At 39.6% G+C, this 19,619-nt stretch overlaps 1 protein-coding gene across 2 annotated transcripts in view; it reads right to left on the bottom strand.

Annotated features, from left to right (window-relative positions):
- Window positions 1-2,581: 2,581 nt before the first annotated feature.
- The window catches only part of mapk4 (mitogen-activated protein kinase 4), a 28,661-nt gene continuing 11,623 nt past the window's right edge, over window positions 2,582-19,619 (bottom strand). For both annotated transcript variants that reach the window (XM_088336100.1, XM_088336101.1), the window contains 6 exons: window positions 17,307-17,451; window positions 11,669-11,751; window positions 11,500-11,578; window positions 8,838-9,057; window positions 8,617-8,770; window positions 2,582-6,602 (listed from right to left, as the gene is read on the bottom strand). In XM_088336100.1, the coding sequence (XP_088192226.1) occupies window positions 5,802-6,602; window positions 8,617-8,770; window positions 8,838-9,057; window positions 11,500-11,578; window positions 11,669-11,751; window positions 17,307-17,451 (1,482 nt within the window). In that variant the 3' untranslated portion in view covers window positions 2,582-5,801. The remainder of the gene's footprint in view (window positions 6,603-8,616; window positions 8,771-8,837; window positions 9,058-11,499; window positions 11,579-11,668; window positions 11,752-17,306; window positions 17,452-19,619) is intronic.

Raw genomic sequence — 19,619 nt, 5'->3', positions numbered from 1 at the left:
AATGTCGGAAAAAATGTTAAAACGTCATATTGTCAGATAAAACGAAATTGTGAATATGCTTAATTGCCGTTAAAATTGTCGAGGAAAATTGTTCAAACCCCACATTGTTTATTTGCTGTTAATAGTGTCAATAAAATTGTTCAAACCCAAAAAATATTTTCCTGGGAAGCTGATTATTTATAAGTACTATTATTTTAAAGACTAGATTAATAAAATATTTATATTTATAATAATAATAATAATTTCCTTTGTATTGTCATTCTTTGTAACATAGTACACAGAACGAAATGTCGATACACCTGACCTGACCCGTTGTAGCGAGTCGATGCAGCCGCAGCCAGAGGGCGCCGCCATTATACCAATTAGGTATGTCTCGGTCGAGGCGCGAACCAGATGATAGATGATCTGCATTTATATAGCGCTTTTCAAGTCAGGAAAGACCTCCCAAAGCACTTTACAATGTGCTTCACACTTACCCATTCACACACACACTCACACACTAATAGGGACTCAGCCATACAAGGCGCCTACCTGCTTATTGGGGGCATTAGGGATTCAGTGTCTTGCCCAACGACACTTCGACATATAACACGGAGGACCTGGGAATCGAACCTGCGACCTCTTGATCCCAAGACAAAAGGGGCACTGTCATGTCTGATCGCTAGATGTTGCTATATTGTCGGATGCAACCAGAAGTGAGTGCTACAAAGCGCACGTAACAATGAAAACTACACAGACTCAATGTGACCAACCACACCGTTTTTATGTATTTTATTTTATCATTATTATTTTTGTGGGTACCCCTAGTAGGAAGATGGTGTACAATTATGTCAGCTCTCTTTAGGTGAGCCTCATGTCATGTCAAATAAATGCAAATATCTCAACCAAGTAATAATACAAATGAACATTTATATGATTATTAAAGCCCAAGTGTCTAATATTTGACCAGTAGGTGGCACTGTCGTCTAATGCGAACCAAAACCAGTGTCACGAGCACAGCGTAACACCAACATGGCGGCGACCTCGAGGTAAGGATTCCACTCATTAAAGAAATACAAATTTCTTGACCAATAATTTTTCATAAAAATTAACATTGGTAAGATACTACATGTATTTTGCTTAGTATTCAAATCAATTATATTTTTACCGAATTTAATTTTTTTGTACCAAGAGGAGGCACTAAATATTACACACCGTACTTTTAAAGTTATTTTTCTTTCTAAACAATTTGATATAGTTTTCTCTAGATAAATTAAGCTTTTACCACCAGGAAGCGCTAAATAACACACAATGTCCTTCTTAACTGCATCAGTTGAACATGTTTTATTTTGAAGGTGTAATAGTACTTAAATGTGTCGCTGCATATTTAGTCAGAATTGTATGGGTTTTACAGCTATATTATCTTGATCCTCACATCATTATTTTAATCATTGTAATCAATCAATGGTAATTGATGCGCACCATGATTTTCCCTATGTATGAATGGAGTTGTTTACTTCATATTTTATTTACTTGAGGTCTCAATCTGTCCATTCATCTAGCCGTTATACAATCTTTACACCAGGGGTCTCAAACTCAATTTTCCTGGGGACTGCTGGAGCTAGGGTTTGGGTGAGTTTGGGCCACATCACGTTTTCCACACAAAAATCACTGATAAAGACATTACAGTGTTCTCAAATACTGTTGTTTTTAAAAAAATGTCCTACATAAAAAAAGATATATATAAAAACATTAAGAATTTATATCAAAATGAATCAGCTATCAATCAGCTTTAAATGAATACATAATCTGCGTGGGCTCCACTTGAAGGGACAGAGTGTATTATTAAGTGCCTCGTAGTGGTAAATAAAAACTTAACTAATTAGAAAAACAAGAATAAGAATTAATATAATAAGCAAAAATACATGAACTATCATACAAATGGGCATTTTTTAAAATTAGTTAGAAGTCAAGAAATTTGACATACTATAAGCCTCAACTAGAGGGAGCAGACACAATTTTGCTGCTATAAGTACCCAAAAAACAAAATTCTTGTGAGAGGCTAGGTTACTTTGAGTCTCCATTGTTTGTATTCTTCCTTGTGTTTTCTAGTATTCATTTTGTTGCACTACAGTGAAGTGACTATACAATGCAGGAACATCTAGTCGTCAAAATATACACACTGTTCCTTAAACTTTCATATTAATGCGGGGTCCTCAAACTGTTGTCCTGGGGTCCCGCGAGTTTGTAACCCCTGCTTCACATTGTTCTACTGTTGGGGGGAGACTTGGAGTGTCTCCCCGACTACCATCAAACCTCTGCAGGATGAACTGGGTTGAAGTTGGGATTTGGGGAATTTTCCACTGACTTAATTTTCATTTTTAATAAAGTCCTCAATGTACCTGTTCACTTAAGAGTTTGTCATAACCGTAGTGTCTCGCATCCCGGAGATTATACGAACCCAAGGAGGAAGAAAAGTCTTGTCTTACCTCGGGCAGGGAGGGGGAGGAATCATGTCTTGGGACAAAATGCAATTTCATTCGCAGTTCATTTTTAATTCGTAAAATGAACATTATTACAAAAATGAAAACACAACTTTTTTTGTATTTTTTATTGTAATTTCCAAGAAAAAAGTGCAAAAAACAGTCATTATTCCAGATCCAACCATTTGCCAATATCAAAATGAAAATGTAGGTAAAAAGCCTGCAGGAAAGACACGATAAAGTGACTTTGTTCCATTGCTCTCAAAACATGCAGGATTGTGGTTTGGAAGCCTTGTTTACATTCAGCAAGCTGGGAAGCAATGAGGTGTGCAGAGGCACATACGTGTGCTGCATTTCTTCATTTAATAGAAAACGATTTCAGTAAACGTGTAATCAATCTGTGTGTAGGAAGTTATTGCTGGTTTTGTGGAACACTAGAGGGAAAATTATGGTCATTTGGACCACAATCGTCAACAGAATTGGTTTATTTTGAAACACCTTACCGAATGTTACCTATTATTATTATATTAAAGAAAACACAATTAGAGGTTTAAACGTGACCTGCGTTACTCTGAGAAGAACTTATTTATTAATTATTTTTATTTGTATTATTCTTTTTTTTAATCCAGTTCTACAGTCAATGTGTTTTGTGGAGGTTACACTGTCATAAATAATTATTGCTTCTTCGTGGAAAACGCTAAGGCCATGTTGGAATGAAACTTGATAGCAGCTCCATTCATGCTGAAAGTAAATGTATGTGTTGGCTGCATTACAATGTGGATGGTTTTGTTACATTTTCTACATTTTCTTGAATCTATTGTAAATTAGCTTCAGATTAAGAATAATTAATGCTACCAAAATCCCACGCATTGCACAATAAAACCACAAACAAGCCACTGCATAAGAACACAAGGTGTTATCCAGAAAGTTGAAAAAAATCACAGGAAAAAACTCGGTTCACCTTGACACTGGGAAGCCAGAACCTAGATTTTAACCTAAAAGTTAAGAAGCTTATGGCTTACAGTATACATTTGCGAATCATGGACATAAAATATTGTAAACCTCTCTATAACATTAATAAATACATCACTGTGTGCATTAAGACGCTTGCATTGGCTTGTCAAAGGTCTTACCACATTTAAATGTTAAATTAGAGCTCATGAAAAGCAGTGGTGAGTAGTCTAAAATGTAATGAGTGCATGACTTTTTATTGCCTGAGAAAAGCTGTGTATAATACAGCAGGATTGTTTAAGAGAAGCTGTGTAATTCAGTGAAGCTGCACCGAGTACCATCGAGAATCCGCGCTATTGAAAGACATGAGTACACATAGTAAGGTAGGGACGTAAGAATATCCTGATGTCACGGTGGAGTAAATATCGTGATCTGGACCTCAGGGTAAGATTATAATCACAATATACTTGAGAGGGTGTCGAAATATGAATGTTCACAATAGTATGGTTTCATGGTATTTGCCGTCCAAAATGTTAAGATTTTCTAAAGGAAGTTGAGCAAAAGTCATATGTATTGATACTGGGTTAGGAATACTATTTACTGCTATGACTGATTTATGAGCATCATAATTTCCTCAGGGCTGTACGGCGGATGAGTGGTTAGCCTGCGGCATGGTTCCGAGGTCATGGGATCAAATCGAACTTCCAGCCAGTGCGGAGTTTGCACGTACTCCCCGTGCTTTCATAGGTTTCCTGCACATTCCAAAAATATGCATGTCAGATTAATTGGCCAGTTCAAGTTGTCCCTAAGTGTGAATGAGCGAGTGAGTTGTCTGTCTCTGTGTGCCCTGCGACTGGCTGGCAACCGGTTCAGAGTGTGCCCTGCCCACAGCCCGATGGGATGGGCTCCTGCACCCCCGCGACCCTACTGAGGATAAGCGGTGCAGATAATGGATGGTGGGATAACTGCCACAGTTGTTAAAACCAAAAGGTGAAAATAATATAATTGCCAGAAGGTGCTAGAATACATTTGACATGTAAACAATCATAAATATTACAATATTATATACATTTTATAAATAATGTTTTTTATAAATATCTATGACGGAAATTATAAATAACATTTGAACAGGTATTGTGGCAATTTTATTATTTCCATATCCCAAAATTGCAGTTACGTTGCATCCAAAATTTAAAGTTCATATCTCAAATAATGATTTGTGATGTTAAAAAATAAGAAATAAAAAGATTAAACAAGCAAATGCTGGTAAGTTGAAAATTTAAAAACTGAAGATCTTGTTAATTACGCAATTACTAGACAAAGCAACACCCTTGTTTTCACTCCAGCAATTTTTTTAAGAACTAAATTGGGTTACACCACCAATAAAAAACACCTCTAAAAAACATCTGTACTGTACTGTACATCTGTTAACTGCATTGTTTTTTCCTCCCCAATTCCTGTCAGGGGTTAGAACAAAAATCCGTGTTTTACCTAAAGGAACAGTGTGTATTATTTATTGCCTACTAACAGACAAAAAAACGCCATCAATTAAAAAAAAAACAACAAAGTTGGTTTACATAACAAGCAAAATTACATGAAAAATCGTATGAACGTGCATCTTTTAAAAAATAATGTTAAGTTAATATTTATTTTGCGTAGTGCACCAGATCCTATCACTAGCGATACAAATGGCACATGAAAGGAATTTGGGCTTATCTCATTATCACACTAATTTTAGTCATGGCCCCAAAATGTTGTTGTTGTTATTGGGCAGGGTCCATGGTACAGCCCCGCAAAGTCTTCACAAAGTGCACAAGATTCGGAACTGAATTATGAAAAAGGCGTTGTGGGAAGTAATTCAGTCTTTCTGAATTGAATGAAGGTAAAGGCATTGTGGGAAGTAATTTGGTCGTCCTGAAACATATTTACAAAGCACATGGTCGCACGTATTCAAAACATTTGTCACTTAGTTTGAGCTGAGAAAAATTGGAACAAAATTCTCTCTTCTCTAACATATGTTCATAGTTTGATAGGGAGATAACACCTAATGCTTTTTCAATTGTCATCGATTTTCTCTAGTTGTCTAGTAGATAGGATTTCGCTTTCATCCTCAATTCCCGTTGCAATTAATGTGATGCAATTGTGAACAACCGTCTATGTCCCTAGCGGCCTCGTGGTTAGGATTCAGTGCCAGTTTGATCACTGTTTCCACCATTGTTATGCTATTGTAATCAGAGAATTTTCAACCGCCCAATTTTGTTGTCATGGAAGGTGCACCGGATTATAAGGTGCACATTTGAGTTTTTGGCCAATTTAAGGTTTGGGATGAAGATTATAGTCCGGAAAGTACGGTAATTTAGTAGCAAGATTGAAAACTCTTCAGTAGTCTTAAATCTGCGGGGGTGCTGGCGTCCTGTGCTCAGGAGCTCCTGGCAAGCAAGAATTGATGTTCAACTGTTTGCTCTCTTCCGGACACCCTTTCCCTTCGCCTTTCTCCCTATTCTGTCGACAGAGCTTCAACGCACGGGATATGAAAATGTCCAAGTTAAAGAGGCGCTCCTTCTGCTTGGCAGGAAGCGACGCATTGGGTTGAACAGAGGATTTTGAATGGGTGGTGGAGGAGCAAAGAGGTGATGTGGGAGTGGACGGGATGAGGGATGGAAGGGAGAGACCTGTGACAGGCTGTAAAGAGGTGACCCTGTCACTATCGTTATAAAGGCAGGGTGTTGGGTTGCCCGTAAGAGACTGCAGTGGAGGCGGGGAGTGTTGCTCCAGGGATGGACTCTGACTCGGCGAGTTCAGACGGTATTGGGTGCTCTCCACCCAACGGGAGATCTCCTGGAATAAATCTCCCGTTCCAGTTCCTGATCCTGTAATTCGGTCATCCATGTTCATCTGCATCATATCGTCCACACTCCCAAAGAGTGGCTGGACGGGCCCCGTAGGGCTGCTCTTGTTGCGCTTCCAGTGCGACAGGTCCAGAATGAGGCGAGGTTCCGAGTAGTGCTGAGGTTTACCATCCCTCCATGCGATACGGTCCAGGTAGGACGGCGAACCCACCTTGTAGTCGCAGGAGCGACCACAATCCAGGTCGCCTGATCCGAAAGCACAGGCCCGGTCATGAGAGGAGTGGGAGTGCTCCAGGTTGCGTTCCGCGGAACTGCTGTGGGAATATTTACGCGGGTCCACCTTGAGGGGACGAACAGTCAATACTAATTAAACTGGCATTAACATATACGCTCGAATGTGACAAAACATTAAAAAAAAAAAAAAACTCAATATAATGTACTGAGTAAAATTCAGAAGCTCAATGATCTTAAACTTCCCCCCCTTGCGCACATGACAAAGTGATATAGATAGATAGATAGATAGATAGATAGATACTTTGTTCATCCCCGAAGGGAAATTCACATTTCCAGCAGCATCCCTGAGCTGAGAACAATCGAGAACAATCGAAAATAACACGGGAGCTGCTGGAGTGGCTGCCATTCGTGACGGCGCCGGAAGAAAAGATTCAATTTGAATCATGTACAAACAAACAAACAATTGAATCATGTACAAACAAACAAACAAACAAAATATTCATGTTTCAATAAGTGGAGTGTTAATAAAATGGGGGGAAAATAATACTGATATAACCAGGTAAAACTAATTTTAAGTTACCTGTCCAAATGAATGTTGTGCCATCTCACCTTTCCCACTCTCTCTCCTCTCACCTGAGACTTGCTGCTAATACTGTATTACATAAATAAAATCTAATTGGGAGTCTGAATAGTCGGTACAGTACATTAAGACATCGAGTTTCTTTTAAGAATATTTTTGTGGCACTCGGAAATAGCTGTCTTAAGCGTAGCACAATTTGTTACTTTTCTGGACTACACAATTTCCTGGTGATTCTGCCGAAATTGCAAACTTACTCCTAGGAACAGTGGGAATCTTGTTCATCGATTCTCTTATTAGATGAAGAGGCATTTGGCTACTGAACGGAGTCGTAGTTATTCGATCAGTTTACCTGTGCATCATTGAATTTATTCACTTCAACATTCAGAGCACTTAGCAGAAATTACATCATGTCTTCACCCACAGCGGGTCTTCGCTAGGCTTTGTTTTGTTTAAACAGTTGGAATCCCCTGGGTTGCACCAGTTCTAAGCCAACTGCTAGGCGCTGGCTTAAGTGAACTAACGGGGACGCGCCGCGTCGAAATCCACGGGAATGGACTGCCGTGCGTCTGATGTCGCTATCGAACCTCCCAGAGTTGCTTAAGATCTTTGAGTCTCATTTTGACTGTCATTTTTGTCGTAAATAAATGTTTCAAAACAAAGTTGAAACAAAGTTCTTTTGTAAAAATGTCACAAAATACTGCAAACGAGAAGGATACAGATGAACTTATGGGAGTGCGCTATGTGTGCGGGGATCATAAAGTGTCTCAACAGTGAACATAGATTGTTGGATGATCTTCTATATAAAGGGTTCCTTAGAGATGTACAGCCAAAACGGGCTCTGTTGGTGTAACACAGTGAGTGTAAATTGTAGTTGCCCTATATATTTTGAAGTGAATAAATGTATTTTTGTTTCGCTTTGGATTTGCATACACCAAAATTGGAAAGCCATATGTGGCTCGCGAGTTATATGTTCCTGACCCCTGCTTTAGACTGTAAAGTCACCCACTTTGTCTGAACCAGCTGTTGGGGCGGCAGTAGCTCAGGAGGTAGAGCGATCGTTTTAGGATTAAGGGATCCCTGTTCGAATCCCGGCTTGTCCGTGTTACATGCCGAAGTGTCCTTGGGTAAGACACTGAATCCCCAATACCCACAATAAGCAGGTTAGCGCCTTACATGGCTGCACAGATCACGGCCGCAATTGGGAAATGTGAAGCACAATGTAAAGCGCTTTGGGAAGTCATTGACTTGAAAAGCGCTATATAAATGCAGATCATTTGATTTAATTTCATTAAGCATTGGGTCTAAAAGACAGAAACAGTATTCTTTTTTTCTTCAGACTCAAAGCAAGAAACAGGATAGTAGGTTATTGTTAGGTAAATGGTTGGCATACTAATGACTGTCACACACACTGAAGTGGGGTCAAATTTCCTCTCGTCATTTGGTGATCTGACCTAAACCCAAGTCCAACCATTAATGGGTAGTGTCAAGCAGGGAAGAAAACAGAATACGAACTAATGCAAATTATCAAGACGTGTCCTACCTGGGCCTCTTCTCCAAGTGATCCGAAGCTGGCTCGGGGGTCCCTCTGCACCTCGTCTTCTTCGGCCGTGTCTTCTAAATCTGAAGTCACGTGACTGGTGGGCAAACACCCACAGCTCCCACCCAACTGCTGCCAGCACGTGTCTGTTGACAGACTACAAAAAATAAAATGAAAAGGGTGATTAATGCTGTTGTGAGCCAGGGGAAACTAGGGGGCTTTACCTTTCCCAGCGGACACTGGAGGCCCGGCTAAGACTGTTGCTCAGACTGTGGCCCATGACCAGACTGTCCTCCAGTTCGTCCTCAATGCGGAAGGGGTTTGAGGAGGTGGGCTCATCCTCGGGACACGAGTATTGGCTCATGAAGGAATGGGACAGTGCAGCCTCTGCCGTCAGACGGTCCATGGGGTTGAACGTCAGGATTTGCTCCAGAAAGTCGACAGCTGGAAGCAATATACGTGAGTGATAAGTGATAAATAAGCATGTGATTGTATTAAATAACAGAGTACAAAAGGGACAGATGAGACCAGGGGTGTATTGTGCGAAACCAAGATAAAGGATTGATTTGGGTTATGTTTATTTTAATGGCTGAATTTAGCCTCAAGTCTGTTGCATGAAGCAGCTTAGCTCAGTTAATATGATGATTTATTCTGTACGGCGAGTATGCTCCAGACGAGGCCAACAACCAGGCTAAGATTATTCCCTTAATATGGCTGGGCATTCTACTGTCAATCATGTGAAAAAATTATGAGTTTCACAGCATTTCCATGAACTTCATTGATATGTTCCATTTTCTAAATTCTCCTGCATTCAAATTTTTCCATGAAGGCTATAGGCTATATTAGCATTTATTCAACTCTGTAAACTGTATAATTGCAACAGTTATTTATGGTCAAGACAGTTGTGTATGTATATATATATATATATATATATATATATATATATATATATATATAGTCTTTCATGTAGTAAATATATTGCCACGTGTTTTTTGCTATGTTAATCAAGAATTCTATTCTTAATGTTTTGAGTTTCTAAGAAGTGAAATCAAAACTTGCAAAGATGATATCAAATAATGATTTAAATATGTAATAGAGTATCAAAAGACCCAAATACAATTTATCTGTTCCCTCGTCAAAGAGGAACAAGTTTATTCTTTATGAAAGATTAATGAAATAAAACCAAATTAATTTAAAAAATTGATAATAATTAGAATAAGAATTGTTTTTATTGTCATTTATAACAACCCAGTGAACATCGTTTAGAATGTATTTTCATTGATAACAAAGTTGTGAAATTGGCTTGCAATGCGGTTAGATGCGGTACACCGGGATAAATATATCATAAAATATTTAAAAGAGGAAAATAAGATAAAGAATGTTAGAATAGATAAGCAAAAAAAATGGTCTTCGATGCAGTACCCGGGAACGGAACCCCAGCCTCCCGCGTGACAGGCAAAAATCAGATCATCGCACAACAATACACCTAGTAAAATCTCTTAAATACCATACACTTGCATTTAAATGATGTACAATCCTTCATGCTTTCTCCTAAGAGTAGCATTTTTTCTTAAAATGTATTTAACGTCTTCATAAAAGAGATGTCTTTGTTAAGTGGCTGTAAAAGACGATGGGCAACACGTGTCCACTTTGTAATTTGTGATTCTGTGATCATGTTTGGGCATCCATTTGAGGATGCAGTGAATGCACCTCATCTCATCTCATCTCATTAGCCGTACCGCTTATTCTTATTAGGGTCGCGGGGGGGCTGGAGCCCATCCCAGCCATCTCCGGGCAGTGGGCAGGGGACACCCTGAACTGGTTGCCAGCCAATCGCAGGGCACACAGGGACAGACAACTCACTCGCTCATTCACACCTACGGACAATTTGGACCGGCCAACATTCATCACAAATATCTACAGCTGCCTTGACATAGCTGCATATTTTTCATCCTGGCTTGTCAAACATGCAACCGATTAAGCCAAAATGTGCCGGCTAGACTAGATCAAGCTGTCACGATTGCCTATCGCCCTCACCTGTGCCCACTCGTTTGGTGCCGGCTGCTGCTTGTTGCCTGATTGGCTCCCACCTATTTAAAATCAGTGCTCTCATTCACTCCTGGTCAGTCCATCAGCGAAGCTTTGCACTCGCAAGACAAGCATTTTGACTCTGTCCGGTATCCTGCTCGTGTATCCAGCATCCGGTATTGATCCTGTCTGTTCCATCCTGTCCGGTATCTTGCTCGTGTATCCAGTATCCGGCATTGATCCCGTCTGTCCCGTCCTGTCCGGTATCTGCTCGTGTCCTGTATCTGGTATCGATCCTGTCTGTCCTGTCCCATTTTGATCTTGTTTGCCCCTGGCTTCCTGTTTTACCGTGCCTGACTTCTCTGTGTCACTTCTTCCCAGCGATTGGTGTCAAAACGTTACGCGTTTGGGTGCACCGTCTGTTTGGTTTCTGACACAAGCTATGCTTATTAAGTTGACCTGGATTTCTTTATTCCACTTTCGTGCAATACCCCTCATGGAAGTAATGAGGAACCAATAGACAAAAAAAGCTGTTAAGCGGTCCACCCAGTATACTGTAAATATGTTATAACAATCAATTCAAACTTTTTATCTCACCACTCTGCCATCATTAAACACTAGCTACGCTAACTTAATTTAGAGAAACTTGTCCCTAGTCAAGTTAGGTCAAGTCGTGTTTATTTTTATGGTCCTTATTCACAAGAAGTCTCAAAGGGCTGTACAGACCAGTATAACAACATCCCCTGATCTTATTCTTCTTGGCTCTTAGGATCACTAGTAAACCAGCATTTTCCAGGCAAAGGCTCCGAATAGGAACATAAGGGGATATTCAATCTCAAACAATACGTTTCTGCTTACCTTCTGCATTCACTTCAGGCAAGAGCGTAGAAAACGGCTTGGTGACTTTCCATCCATGATTAATATATGAAGGCATCACCTGCACAAGAAATCAGAACAATATGGGCCTGATCATTTTGATTACTAATTCATTTTTTGTATGTATGTTTTTACAACTTTGATCAACCACCTGCAGCAGGTCCTGTCTGTCCTCATCTCGGATTACCGGCACAGTTTCTAGGATCAGCTTCATCTGATCCAGTTCGTGAGCTCCTGTCATACGGAGCACGATGAATGCAAGCAGATGTAATGTCATCAAAATAAATTGCAACAATAATCTGATGAGGAAGAAAACGTTCAAATTTAAGGGACACATTTTTTCAATACAACATCAGTAATGGTATACATGACCTCCTTAAGGGTGAAGCACATCGTTTGAGATGTCGTTAAAAAAGTTGAAAGACAAATATTTTTTCTATTAAGTATGTATTACCAATATCCATAGGAGTTCAAAGAGCTTTCATGCTTTATTGTTAACAATGCCTAACTGTGGTCATCTTACTTTTAGCAAAGGTGTTAAAGGATTTTATAAATTTGACGATAAAGGATTTTATACGATTGACTACAAGTTACATGTATTCAATTTAATGCAATAAAGAAATTCACTGACTGTGCTTTAGTTCAATGTACAATAAAAAGTCAGGGCAGGCTGTGTAGAATGCATAAATGGCAGTTGTTTTGTCTACGACACTACTGATAACAGGATGCCCGAGTGTGCTGATGTAGGACGACCAGAAATTGTTGGGCACAAAAAACTGCCTTGGTACGCCCATGGGAGGAGCCGACACGCCATCATGCGGGAAGAAGATAACCAATAAGAGAAAGCTAAAGTTAGCTGCAGGAGACACATAGCCAATAGGGCAATTGTAGGTTGTCTTTGCTTTGTTTGTTGAAATGTATAAATGATCCCGGGCAACTCGGATGGGGGCTGTCTCCTGTTGGTACACTTAGATCTGTGGATAGGAATGATAAAAATCCGCCCCGTATGGAATTGCTGGCTCTTGGTCATTTTCTCTCTAAATATGAGCATGCATAATTGTTGGATGAATGTAGGTCGTGTTTGGTTAATTAACTAATTCGAACAATTTGGTAAACGGTACACTTTGATAGTTAAATCCCAACAGTGTTCATGGCGGAACATATTAGGTGGAAGGAATGGGTGGTGGGGGATGCCAGAGTGATGTCATCCTCGTCCCTGCGTTTTCTTCTGTTTCCCGATTTATGTGTGTAAAATAGAAATTGAAAAAGTAAGAAAAGGACTGCTTCAAGACAAAGTTTTTTCGATCGTATATAAGAAATGCACATACTTGCGCGTGCATCATGAACGTGCTGACAAAGGCTGCAATGACACACAAGCCAAGAGATGGCAGCGACGAGTACAAAAAGTCCCAAATTCCGTACAGCTAGCTCTTTTAAAGAATGGGCAACTTTTGTCTTAATTAAATTACAAGTATTGTGAGTTAACTCATCACACCAATACTCTTCATTTGGGATAAAAGAAAATACTGCTTATGATGTTATTATGTCACGTTTCATGATGACGAGGCCACATTATCATTAATATATTTTTTTTAACAAAGATTCAAATACTATGATATCTTTAGCAAAACAATCCATGACTGTATGAGATACATTTGCCTAAATCAAATATAAACGGTCTTGTTTTATCAGAAAAACGAGTTAAGATGACTTGAAATAGAAAAAAACCCTCCTATTCACAATCTTCTATTTGTGTAATATTCTCATCTATTTTCTTAAAATAATCCACTTTTTGTCTCTTGTACAGAACTATTCACATTTGTATTTGATAATAGTCAAACAATTTCCAGACTTGATCTTTGTTAATAATTCAGATTATTTTGATATAGTGTAGTTTTACAGGGTTGGGTAGGGTAGGTAGGGTTACTTTAACTTGATTACTTTCAATTACTTTTGGATAACTCCAATACCAAATATGCTAATAAAAGACAAAAACAACTAAATATGAATAAAATTACAAAATTTTGTGCAGGCCTGGGGAGTAACGGAACACATGGAACGGCAAAAATGATGTTGGCAAGCTCATCTCATCTCATCAGCTGCACCGCTTATCCTCAGTAGGGTCGCGGGGTGCTGGAGCCCATCCAAGCAATCATCGGGCAGTGGGCAGGGGACACCCTGAACTGGTTGCCAGCCAATCGCAGGGCACACGGGGACAGACAACTCACTCGCTCAGTCACACCCAGGGACAATTTGGACCGGCCAATTCACCTGAAATGCATGTCTTTGGAATGTGGGAGGAAACCGGAATGCCCGGAGGAAACCACGCAAGCACGGGGAGAACATACAAACTCCGCACAGTAAGGCCGGGAGCTGGATTTGAACCCACGCAGGAGGTTCCCACGACCTCAGAACTGTGCCGCACACGCGCTAACCACTGCGCCGCCGTGCATGTTGGCAGGCTGTTTGGATTTATTTTCATTTTGTTTCTGTCGCATTTTATGTTAGTTTTGCCGGAGATCAAAGAGAGGAGATAAAGCTTACCACGTGTTGTGAGTCATAATTTGATTCATATTTCATATTTTTTGTCTTTTATTAGCATATTTGGTATTGGAGTAATCCAAAAGTAATTGAAAGTAATCAAGTTAAAGTAACCCTACCTGACCCTTTCGCAGCAAGTTTGTTGTAGTGAGGTCATCACACCAGCAGAGGGTACTCAACCCAAATGGGTAATGCAAACGAACTAAACAGAATAGTCAATCAATTCTACATTTTCATATCCGCGATAACAGTTAAAGTTATCTACTTTCAAGAAGTCACTTATATCATGTTCTAATATTCTTGATACACGAAAGAGAAAATTCAAGTTGTATGTTATCCCAATATTGCATATGCATGAAATGAAGGGTATTTCTTATTATTACCTTTGTTAAGTTCTTGATTGAAATACGATCACGAGAGGAGAATAGATGCTTTTATCACCTGTAATTGGAAGTACTAATACATCAAATTAAGGTCAGGTATTGGTACATGCTCCTTTCTTCAGATGAACGTTTCTGGTGGACTATTTCTGGCCCTTTTCCCCTCACAAGCAACGTTTGCAACATCTTGAATGGGTAAACAATGTAGGCGTATGAAAGGGAAGATGTGTATTATTTAGCGCCTCCAAGTGGTAAAAACAGAATTTCATTTATTAAAAACAACATTATTGAGCAAAATAATAACCAACCTCCCCCAGACTTGTATTCACCGGTAAATAAGTTTGAGAACCCTGCTTAAAAGGTGGGGTCCGTCGTTTGAGGTGTCTTAAAAGGTATAAGTAGAATATTTTCATCATTAAGCATACATTAACAATGACCAACTGGAATTATAAAACACTTATTTTTGATTTCCTACTGATCTTATCTGCTTTGTCTCATTTTCAGCAAAGCTGTTCAGGGCGCAACACACAGGAACACAGGAAAAAATAATCGGGGAAAAAGGGGGAAGGGTAGGTTAATGATATAATGATTGTCCCAGCAGTTTTTTTTAGTGTAGCATAAGAATGTTATAAGTAAGAAAAGGGCAGTTCAAACACCAACCCAACCCCCCAAAAAGATTTAAAAAGTTTATTTTAGCGCGTCTATAAAATACACACGCAAAACAAGGATCTTGACAGAGGCTGCAATGATGGCCTAGGCCTGAAGATGGCGGCAGCAAGTAAACAACTTTGAGATAGAGGTGCAATGTGTTAACTGTTGTAAAGTATATACACATTCATTCATTTATCGATTATCTGCACTGCTTATCCTCAGAAGGGCCACAGGGGTGCTGGAGCTCATCGAAGCTATCTTCAGGCAGTCGGCAGGGGACGCCCTCAACTGGTTGCCAGCCAGTAGAAGGGCACACAGAGACAGACAACTCACTTGCTTATTCACATCTAGAGACAATTTTGCCAATTAACCTGGCACGCATGTTTCTGGAATGTGGGAGGAAACCAGAGTGCCCGGAGAAAACCCCGGCACAAGGGAGAACATGCAAACTCCACACGGGGGAGGGGCTGAACCAAGCTAACCACACAGCCGCTGTGCCGCCTGTCTATACAGATCTAGTAAGAAATAAATGTAAGTAGCGATTGCTCAGCTCCTTTGAGAATCGCTGTGTTAGCCGAGTGCTGAAAAAGAAACTTAAAACCCCCCAAAAACTGATGTGTGTCAATGCTGTTAAGTGCCTCCTGCTGTATGCTCTCCCTCATGGCGTCTGGCAGCTCTGGAAGGTCAAATAAGTTACTCGAGGCGCAACAACATGCAGACTTACGCGAGAATCGTTTGTATTCTGCTCACGCAATCTCGAGACTGCACAGAAAATATCAGGCCTCTTCGACTGAGGACAATCGCTCTGCAGACGCCACCACATCATGTTGAATTATGGAAGCCATATTCATCTTATAAAGGGAGTAGATTTTTAAAATTCCACTCTCAATCTTCGCAAGTGCAAAATAAGGTTATGGGCGGACTAGGAATTAAGAAAAATAGTCTGTTTCAGTGACCTTAGCAGACAGTTTGGGGGACAAATATTTGAGGGAGCCCAAGTGCGCTGTAGAGCAAATACACATTTACTCATGAATTTATATATATATATATATATATATATATATATGCAATTTAAAGGAGGCGTACGAAATATGAAATGAAACTGTGTTACTCTCTGCATTCATAATGCGCAAGTAAGTACGTGTATTTCTAAGGCACACTCGAATAAACTCTTTTTTCCATCTTTCTTGAGGTCTTAGTTGGGGTTTGGACTATACTTGAAATAGACCACTTCTCACTTTTATCATTTTCATGCTACACTAACAAATAGAAACAAAAGAAATTGCGGGATCAAGAATGATTTCACTTTCCAGCACTCCCACCAGCCCCCTATTCCTCCTCTCTAAAATGTTCTGCCTCAAACAGCTTTGAAAAAAGTCAGATAAAAGCACATAGCCTCTGTGGAAAATAAAGCATAAATGCTCTTTGAACTCAGTTGGGCATTCTTAATTGACAGGTCATAAAGAAAAAAAACATATGTATATTTATATATATATACATATATATATATATATATATATATATATATATATATATATATATATATATATATATATATATATATATATATGGGCACGCGGTGGTTAGCGCGTGTGCTGCACAGTTCTGAGGTCATGGGTTCAAATCCAGCTATCAAATTTAATGCAAAACGTGTATTTTGAGTTTTTTTATTGTATATTATAGAAATTTGTGCTTAAAAGGGAATACATATAACTTTGCCTAAATTAAAATTTGATGAAATTGCCTATCAATAAACAAATAAGAAAAAAATATGTATATGTCTATTTGCATCACGGTTCAAGGATCCCTTAGCCACTTGGGTTAGACTGGTACCACTTCCTGTAGTGTGTCTTGGACAAGCACAGCCTGCTGGTGCCCATCCCTCTAGAGGCCATATTTTTGCTTAAGGGTTTCCTCCCCCGAATGTAACAGATAGTACTGTTTTTCATAAATACCAGTAGCAGGAGAAACCTCCTGATCTGACTTAGATGAAGTATCCTCATCATTTGGTTGCTGTTGTTGTCAGTGTAAGGCACTGGTCTCCAGGGGGCCCTTAACAATATTTTTTTAATACAATGTGACCCACCATCAAAAGGTTTACCCACCCCTGACTTGTAACTTGCCTGTAGTAAAATTATTTATGCCATTAACATAGGTGTAAAAACATTTTATTTTTTCCTTTTGTTCCTTTCTAATGCTGAATGGATTGAAAAATACCTGCAAACAGCATTCGTCCAGTGAGCATCTCAGCCATGATGCAACCTGCAGCCCACATGTCGATCGCTTTTGTGTAGTTATTAGGGGACAGCAAAAGACGAGGAGAACAATACCACTTGGTGACCAGACCTTCTGACAGATAGCCCTGTAGGTAAAACATAGGAATACTATAGTGACAGCAGTGGTTGGCCGCACGGGGCCTGCAAGGCCTTATTTGCTGGCCTAAAAGATCTAAATCATGTGATGTTAAGTAAATGATGTCCATCAGTACTTGTTAATTAATGATTGATGTTGTTTTTTGTGCCGTGCCAAAATAAAGCCACAAATGATGAATACAGGAATTCCAAATTGCCTGTCAGCTTCCTTTCATTGCTTTTCCTTGCTTGTGCTGCTTCTAGACATGCACTTCCATTTTTAAGCATTTAACCAATCACAAGATTAGTTGTTGCTTGGCTCAGCAATCTGCCCCGAGACCTTTAGTATCTTTTGTGCAGGCGTCCTGCAGCATAACATAGCTCTGATACTGCCGCCGGTTTAGCAAAACAAATTTTGAATCGGTTCAAACGGTCCAGCTGGAATCCATGAAGAAACGTTACTGCTTTTACAAAGCTATTGGCGGTGATTCACTTAAACAATCGCGCCATTAACCTGCTGTTAACCCGCTGTACAAGCAAATACAATAAATGTTGTTGATTTAACAGCGTTTTTGTCAACACAGAATGGCTAAAGGAGAAGAAATGGATATGGGCGCAGATATACTGTCAAAGACATTTTCAAAACGGACTTTTCGAGGAAAGCTGGACATTGATAAGAAAGGTCGGAGAACTATGAAGCTAGCAACTCTTTCGCAACAGGGAAAACATTTTGTCCGCCACTTTCAGCCCACGAACTATGAGCGGTATCCCATTTAATATAGAAGCATTCGTCTGTGATTGAGGACATTGATTGAGACAAAATGTTAGCGCTCCCTCATTTAAAAGTGTATATGATTTGAACACTAGATGTCAAGTATTTTGTCATGCAACATAAAAGGAGTCGGTGAAGCACAAGGAACATTACAGACTACGGAAACTCAAGGAGACCAAACTGCACAATTTTTTTCCTCTTTTTTTTTTTTTTGCCAAGCCTTTCGTGAGGTTTTTGGTTTTAGGCTATCCCTTTCAGCAGGATGTCGGATAAAAATGTCAGACCCTTAAGAGTGATTTGGCTGAAACCATCATTGCAGCTCCTTTTATTGCGCTGGCAAGTATGTGAAATTCTTAGATGCGCTTGAATAAGCTCTTTCTTTTTAATCTTGTTTGGTTTGGGTTGGCATTTGGACTGTATTTGAAACTGTTCTTTTATTACTTTCACCATTTTCAGCCTGTAATAAAAGAAAACCATCGCCATGTTCATGATATCACTCTATCTCTATGTGGCTGAAACCCCAGTGATAAAAGTAAGATAAAATAATTTAGGCACGTTGGGAAATAAAGAAAAACGTTTCTATGAAGTCAGTCGGGCATTGTTAACTCTCTCTCTCTCTCTCTCTCTCTCTCTCTCTCTCTCTCTCTCTCTCTCTCTCTCTCTCTCTCTCTCTCTCTCTCTCTCTCTCTCTCTCTCTCTCTCTCTCTCTCTCTCTCTCTTTCCACCTCCATATCTTTGTCTCTGACACTCTGTTTCTCCCGCTATCTCTCTTTCTCTCATTCTGGCTGTCCCTCTGCCTTTCTTTCTCAAACACATAGATACAGTACTAACATAGCTCGACTTCACTTACAGTTCCTCTGTTATCACTTAGGCAGATTTTCAAAGCGCGGATTAGGATACACACTAACCCTCACAATAGTGTATGTCTGGAACATCATGGGTACCAAAATAAATTTCCTATCACTGATGAAAACCCGCCAAGACAACATTCAGACTAAAAGCCTTGGAATGTATAAGATGGACCTTGTAATTTCTAGCCCGACGTGCTGACCAAGAGCAAATCTATTTGTCAGTAAAGGACGTTAAATCTCAAGAATGATCCCTTTGTGCCGTTTGCTTGATTTAAAATAATACCCCTTGTCGCAGAGCAATTCCTTTGCTGGAACAATGCTTCTGGTCCAGAGGAGCCCTTATCTTTTCCCTCATAGAGCAAGAGCACCGACATTTGCTCTGCATTGTGAGACAGAGTAATATATTCACAATTGTATTACAATATGCGTATTAACTCATCGTCACGGTGAGCAGCTCACACATCTCACAAACAATGAAGAGGAAGAAAAAATCACATCCAAAAGGTAGAATCTTATCAAATATCAATGGGAATATGGGAATGTACTAATGTGGATT

This window comes from Urocampus carinirostris, chromosome 5 (genome assembly GCF_059441175.1).
Source record: "Urocampus carinirostris isolate Australia breed hairy pipefish chromosome 5, RoL_Ucar_1.0, whole genome shotgun sequence".
Classification (NCBI taxonomy): domain Eukaryota; kingdom Metazoa; phylum Chordata; class Actinopteri; order Syngnathiformes; family Syngnathidae; genus Urocampus; species Urocampus carinirostris.
Note: the sequence above shows the minus strand (reverse complement) of the source record. Positions and strands in the feature narration are given on the sequence as shown.